Source organism: Zychaea mexicana, assembly GCF_025766255.1.
Source record: "Zychaea mexicana strain RSA 1403 chromosome Unknown BDB00scaffold_38, whole genome shotgun sequence".
Lineage (NCBI taxonomy): Eukaryota > Fungi > Mucoromycota > Mucoromycetes > Mucorales > Lichtheimiaceae > Zychaea > Zychaea mexicana.
The window spans coordinates 129046-135045 of NW_026516701.1; the positions used below are offsets into that span (position 1 = coordinate 129046).

A 6000-nucleotide genomic window follows, 5' to 3' on the forward strand; every position below is an offset into this window, starting at 1 on the left:
CAGTCAAAAACATAATAGAAAAAAGATCATGCTAATCCATTCTTTTTGTAGCACATACCGCCAATGAGGGACATCGACATTGAAGTTTTCTACTATTTACACCTCTTTTCTCATTCCTTTTCTTTAAGACAATAAACTATTGTCCATACATACAATACAACTTATTCTGCTCTACATGAAGCTCACAATACATATTTTATTATAAAATCTTTGCTGTCAAATGATCACGTATTCTATACCTGGAAGCCCGCGTTATAAATTTTGATGCGAGTCATCATATACACACATTATTGGCTGCAATGTAACTTTTATATAGAAGTCGCCGTCATATATAGCACCGTGCAAGTTGATACTGTAACATAGAAGACGCCTTCAAAATAATCGAGTGCCCTAACAAGCACGCGTGCATATTACAATAGTACCAGGCTAAATGTGAGTTCAAATCGTTTCACGATAGGTATAGCTTTATTATATCTTTTCTCCTTTACTACAGCGTACACTTATACATCAAGTGTTTATGATAAAGATTAGCGAAGTGGCAACAATAGGCCCCTTTGCAAAAATTACGCCTCAAGAGGCTCAACAACCCACTGTTGGTTGTCATTTTCCGCTTCTTTGCGCTTGTACAAAAGAACCTTGGCACCCTCAGCATCATCATCACCCTGTCAATCACAACAGATAAGAAAGGAAAAAGAAAGAAGCATTAATAACTCTTGTTCTTCTCCGCCATTCAAGTATTGCCCAAACTCCTTTGCTTTCTATTACCCTGATATCGAGTACCAGACGCGGGTCGGCACGTGCATAAATGAAGCCATCACGAAGACCGAATCGTTGGTTACTTGTCCTATATATAAATTTCACCATAAAATCATGTCAGTCCGGTTCCACTGTGTACATCGCGCCACTGCTTGTATAACGTTGGCTCTTTTTTTGTATTACATTGTCAATTTACGAGGATATTGAACGATTTGCTTGTCGGATTTCAAGTCGCCTACACACACGACCATTTCCCATTAGCCACTTCCCGTTAAAGCCTCAACCTCTCAAGATTTTGGATTTTTCAGGCTGCTACTATTATTGGTGCTTCAAACGCCACTCGTCCCCGATATCAACTTACCTCCAGAAATATCCAACACTATAAAATACCGCAAATATAAAAGTCAAGTTTCTCGGTGCATACTTAAAAAGAATAGCAAACTGATATGGGTAATAGATATGAACTTACCGAGACCAGACTTCTTGTTGGTGACGAAACCGTCAGCATAGCGCCAGAGTTGATTATCGTTATCCTCAGCATCAGCTGCTTTCTAATGTTTTCGTTCAACAAGCGCGCATGCATGTTTTCGCTTCAGTAATCACCGAAAAAGGTATCCACCCACTCATATCATGATATATACACCTCCACCTTAGTAACTTACCTGGCTCCACATGATCAACGAAGCTCCGGGCTAATATAAAAGAAATCAATACGCGTATAAATATTTCCAGCAGCAGAGCCTTATCTGCTTTCTGGAGACTCAAATGAACATGACTCGGTCATATCCCTCGAGTGAGAAGGGGTGATACTTACGTCGGTCTTGCCATCGTCGATATCGAGGACGAGTCCGTTCTTTTGCGACTTGATGTAGAAGAAACCGTCAACAGGGAAACCAGGCATGTTTGATGTTTGTGTGAATGTGTTAGAGTTACAGAGAGAAAGAGAGAGAGGGAGAAAAAGGGCAAACCTTCTTGGCGAGCTTCCGCCCCCTTATTTATGCCAGCCAGCTGGCCGGTTGTGCACACAGTAACACACTGCAGCGCTTCTTCTTGTGCGGACATCGCGACCAAAAAATAAAAGGTTACACGGCAGCTTAGTTGCCTAGTCTCCAAAAGGACATCGGCTCTTTTTCTGGGATTACACATGTGGAGTTCGCGACTTTCCCCCTCTCTCTTTTTCTCTGTCTGTCTCAGACCCTTCTTTTGTGTGTGCTACCCGGCCGCACGCACTTTCATACCGGCCCGAGCTCAACCGCTGGGTGATGCCGAAGGACGATCTTCCTCCACCTGTCCTATGCATTCTCAAAAACGACAGCATTTCATAACACTTAATCAAGGTACACAATCTATTTCATATTTTATAAGTACGAGTGCTTTCGACTATACATTGTAAATAACCCACTTTTGAAAAGTGTTACTGTTGTCAACAGTTCCGACATTCTTGGTGCTTAAGATTCCTGATAGGCAAAGGAATAAAAAAGGTTCCGAGCTACGCCTGTAGCTAACAGAAACTTTGCTTGTCCGTTTGAACAATAAGACATCGATGGCGGGGACGACGGCAACAGAGAGGACGGTTGCTTTCGGGTTCCATAGGATCAACCAGATATTTCAATGCGCGTCGAAAACAAACCCACAATGCTTGTGAATACAATACGTAACAAGACCATGAGCAAAGCATCCAGATATCAGAGTCAGGGTTGGCCGAGGTGTACATGTGCCTGTAATCGAGAAAAAGAAGAAAGAGGAGGGCTGTTTCCGACGAAGTATTCAAGTGACGGATGGATGTTTGATTTACCATTTCGGATGGCATATTGAAAAGAGCTTTTCGGTCATCAACACAGCTTTAGGCAATGGATCACTCCATCGACATAGCAACAACACAGCAACACACGACAATGGCAAAATAGTATACACACTCAAATATCATCATCATCATTCTTTGGCGGTGGCCAGCGGCTTGACGTTCTAGACCTGGTGCATTTCAGAACTTTGGGGCAGATCACTTTTGCTGGAGAAGGACACTTTGATCGTACTTGATGTGCGAAACTGGGGGCTGTAGGCCCCCTTTCTTGGGAGGGACGTTGATCCAATGTAAGCAAGGCAATGGCCGTGACGAGGTTAATATCCAACCGTGACTGAACCTTTTTCCCTAAAGGTTAAACAAAAAGAAAAATCTGACAAAGCCGCAAACAAAGAACAAGCAGCATACGAAGAAACACGCAGTATATGACAAAAGCAAAATAACCGGGCCCGGCGGCGCCCCCTTCTCCATGTCGCTCGGGCTTTTTTTATCCAACATATATAACGATCACGATCATGACCATTACCGCGTTTATTCGGGCGACGGCAGGCGATGACTGTTGTTGATCGTATACCGCTCACAAAGAAGGATAAACTCGCGCGCAGTATACGACAAAAGCATCCGCGCGTGCTCTCCTGTCGTAGTAAGTTCACAAATTACTGACCTATCCAACCATAAGTCTTTGAAGCTCACATTTCACGTCTCAAATCAGGTTCGACAAAGTTTATTACCAAGATGATGATAGCCCCCCTCCTCTTTTTTTTCTTTTTTTTTTTTCTCAATACAACTATCTATTGGAAACAAACTCGTATATTTTCTTTCTAGGGAAAAGTTGGAGGGCATCATAAAATTTGGAATCGGGAGAGAGTTACTGTCAAAGAAGTGAATTGGCTACTTACTGACAGAGAGAATCAAATGGAAGAAGAGGATAATTACTGTGGGCCCCTGTATATTGCTGGTCAAACAAAGAATTTGATCTCCCAGAAACACCTTCCCTTGCTTAATAAATAGGATGTATGTATAGATTGTCGCAGAGTACATGCACATAATGTTGAAGAGGGCAACAAAGCACATTACAAAAGGTTTTATTATCGCCTTTTACGTCATAAATATCATGCCAGAGCCTTCATAGACAGTGGCAATCTTCTGAATTGCGTTGATATAGGCTGCAGTTCGGTAATCCACCTTCTTGAGATTGGCTGTTTGTCGAGTTTCTATGTGCAATAATGAGCATGTATCCAGTTGGTAAGATTGACACACTATATATAAGCCATAGTCACAAAAATGAGAGTCTTCTCACCTTCACATGAACTGATCATGGTATCCTCTAGACCAGAATAAATCAAGTCTGCTTCTTCTGCACCATGAACTATCTGCTTGCGCTCAGCCTCTGTCAAGACTCGGCCGGCATTCTCCTCGACTACGGTCAGCAACTTTGTACGCACTGACTCGTCCCATTTCTTGTTCATGCGACCAAAGCGGACATGGGACAAATTTTTGAGCCATTCAAAGTAAGATACGGTGACACCGCCGGCATTGAGTAACAAGTCTGGAATGACAACAATGCCACGCTTTTCCAAAAGTTCGTGTGCCCCAGGAGTCATGGGACCATTGGCAGCTTCACCAACAATCTTGGCCTTGATCTTATCAGCATTGCGCAAACCAATTTGTCGCTCCAGTGCAGCTGGAATAAGGATGTCACAATCGCGTTCAAGCACTTGCGTGGGTTCATCAATGATTTCCACGCTGTCTGAATAGCCGCGGAAGCTGCCTGTGGAGCGGTGATGCTTAAATAGCGCTTCAATATCCAGCCCATGGCGATCGAATACAGAACAGTCGCGTTCGCCGATACCAATCACCTTGGCACTGATGTAAACATGAAAAATTGATATCCGTTGAGTTTTTTTGCCCCTTCACCTGCTACACTTGCGCCACTTTGCCATCGTGTCTCAGTTGCTCTTCTCCACCTGATATTACCCATTGCTTTCAAAAAACTTGGCAGCATAGTAGCCAACATTACCGAAACCTTGAACGATGACGGTCGTATCCTTAATTTTGCCGGTCAAACCTGTCAATTTTTGGATTTCGGGATATGTAAGGAACTCACGGACACCCTATAACGTAGATGTTCGTCAGGTCGGATTAAAATTGTATTATATTGTGTTTGCTTTCTTTTTCTCGATCGCGATCTAGAGTATATAGACTTACATAGTATACACCAAGACCAGTGGCTTCTGTACGACCACGCACACCGCCCTGTGCTAGTGGCTTGCCAGTAACACAGCCCTGCGCATTGATGTCGTCGGGGTTAAACTGACGATAGGTATCCATAATCCACGACATTTCTCTTGGGCCTGTGCCGACATCTGGTGCTGGCACGTCCACGCCTGGGCCAATAAACTTCTTTTGACACAGCTCCATTGTGTAGCGGCGGGTTATTCGCTCCAGCTGGTCCAATGTATAGCGTGATGGGTCAATCTTGATACCGCCCTTGGCACCACCGACTAGGAAAAAAGAAGGGTGCGCGTCCAAACATTTGTAAAGGTGCATATATCTGAAACGGTTTTTTACCAAGACACTCACATGGTACATCAACTACAGCACATTTATACGTCATTAGTGACGCCAGAGCTACAGATGGGTTGAAGGTTTAGAGAAGCTTCCATTAGTAAGTGTTTGTTACTGGGAGGTCAAGATAAAGGCAGTGATGACGGGATTTCTTTTACCTTCCACTTCTTGTAGATCTACTTCCTCGGAGTATCGGATGCCTCCCTTAACAGGCAAGCGGTGACGAGAATGCTGAGCGCGGTAGCCTGATATGATACGCCATGAACATTTTTAGCTCCTCATCGTCCTCGTTTCCCGCGTTTATCAATAATTTTGCAATTTATTCCTGTAATATAGCTTGAAAACGGTACCTTCAATCACCTCAGTCCTTCCATCATCCAATTCTATAGGAAAAGTGACACGAATCATACTGTCGACGGCACGGATATGACTGAGTGTGCCTTCAGATACGTTGCTCAGCTTGGCAGCATGGTCAAAGTAGCTTTCCACAGACTGCAAAAAGTGTGGCTCATGAGATTCGCATGCAGTTTGCGTAGCGGCTACAGTACAAATGAGCAGTTAGCGATAAACGCGTATTCGTACCCTCCCCACTCCACCCACTCTTATATTAACAGTCTTACCTGTCGTCATGAAGCGAGGTCTGTCACAGACATGTTTCCATCCAACACAAGCTGCATTCCTGTCAGCATGTTGTCAAATATTAGTAACAGTGCTATGATTCTAGTTTGCGGATAAGGAAAGGGGACATGCGACCTATATGTGGCATATACCTTAATGAACCGGCAGGGAGAAGGGTTGGCAATCGACGACACAAGTAAGCCATGATGGTTGGAGAGTCTGGGAGAGAAAAGAAAAATGAAGAAAACAAAGATGCG

General features: G+C 43.7%; 3 protein-coding genes across 3 annotated transcripts; 1 reads left to right on the forward strand and 2 right to left on the reverse strand.

The window, feature by feature from the left end:
- Positions 1–432: 432 nt before the first annotated feature.
- BDB00DRAFT_824083 (ricin B lectin domain-containing protein) lies at positions 433–1708 on the reverse strand. Its single transcript, XM_053123581.1, has 7 exons — positions 1571–1708; positions 1419–1448; positions 1226–1307; positions 1118–1135; positions 940–991; positions 766–844; positions 433–662 (listed from the first exon to the last, which is right to left on the reverse strand). Exons 1-7 carry the CDS (start codon positions 1655–1657, stop codon positions 564–566), a joined length of 447 nt encoding a protein of 148 aa, XP_052979507.1. The 5' UTR covers positions 1658–1708; the 3' UTR covers positions 433–563.
- Positions 1709–1741: 33 nt separating this feature from the next.
- On the forward strand, positions 1742–2203 carry BDB00DRAFT_380801 (uncharacterized protein). Its single transcript, XM_053117154.1, has one exon. The coding sequence runs from the start codon at positions 1901–1903 to the stop codon at positions 2147–2149; it is 249 nt and encodes an 82-aa protein (XP_052979508.1). The 5' UTR covers positions 1742–1900; the 3' UTR covers positions 2150–2203.
- Positions 2204–3329: 1126 nt separating this feature from the next.
- BDB00DRAFT_957274 (uncharacterized protein) lies at positions 3330–6000 on the reverse strand. The gene is made up of 9 exons (XM_053129667.1): positions 5896–6000; positions 5746–5804; positions 5476–5664; positions 5284–5370; positions 5141–5188; positions 4766–5061; positions 4535–4671; positions 3858–4423; positions 3330–3771 (listed from the first exon to the last, which is right to left on the reverse strand). Exons 1-9 carry the CDS (start codon positions 5946–5948, stop codon positions 3656–3658), a joined length of 1551 nt encoding a protein of 516 aa, XP_052979509.1. The 5' UTR covers positions 5949–6000; the 3' UTR covers positions 3330–3655.

What these genes read in the sequence shown, in the direction of transcription:
- BDB00DRAFT_824083 (XM_053123581.1), bottom strand. Translation starts at nt 1,657, where the DNA reads ATGCCTGGTTTCCCTGTTGACGGTTTCTTCTACATCAAGTCGCAAAAG. An exon ending in CGTTGATCATGTGGAGCCAG is followed by an intron (nt 1,308 to 1,418) that starts GTAAGTTACTAA and finishes CGAAAACATTAG; the next exon opens with AAAGCAGCTGATGCTGAGGA. An exon ending in TATCCTCGTAAATTGACAAT is followed by an intron (nt 845 to 939) that starts GTAATACAAAAA and finishes ATTTATATATAG; the next exon opens with GACAAGTAACCAACGATTCG.
- BDB00DRAFT_380801 (XM_053117154.1), top strand. Translation starts at nt 1,901, where the DNA reads ATGTGGAGTTCGCGACTTTCCCCCTCTCTCTTTTTCTCTGTCTGTCTC.
- BDB00DRAFT_957274 (XM_053129667.1), bottom strand. Translation starts at nt 5,948, where the DNA reads ATGGCTTACTTGTGTCGTCGATTGCCAACCCTTCTCCCTGCCGGTTCA. An exon ending in CTCCCTGCCGGTTCATTAAG is followed by an intron (nt 5,805 to 5,895) that starts GTATATGCCACA and finishes ACATGCTGACAG; the next exon opens with GAATGCAGCTTGTGTTGGAT. An exon ending in AAGTTTTTTGAAAGCAATGG is followed by an intron (nt 4,424 to 4,534) that starts GTAATATCAGGT and finishes TGTTTACATCAG; the next exon opens with TGCCAAGGTGATTGGTATCG.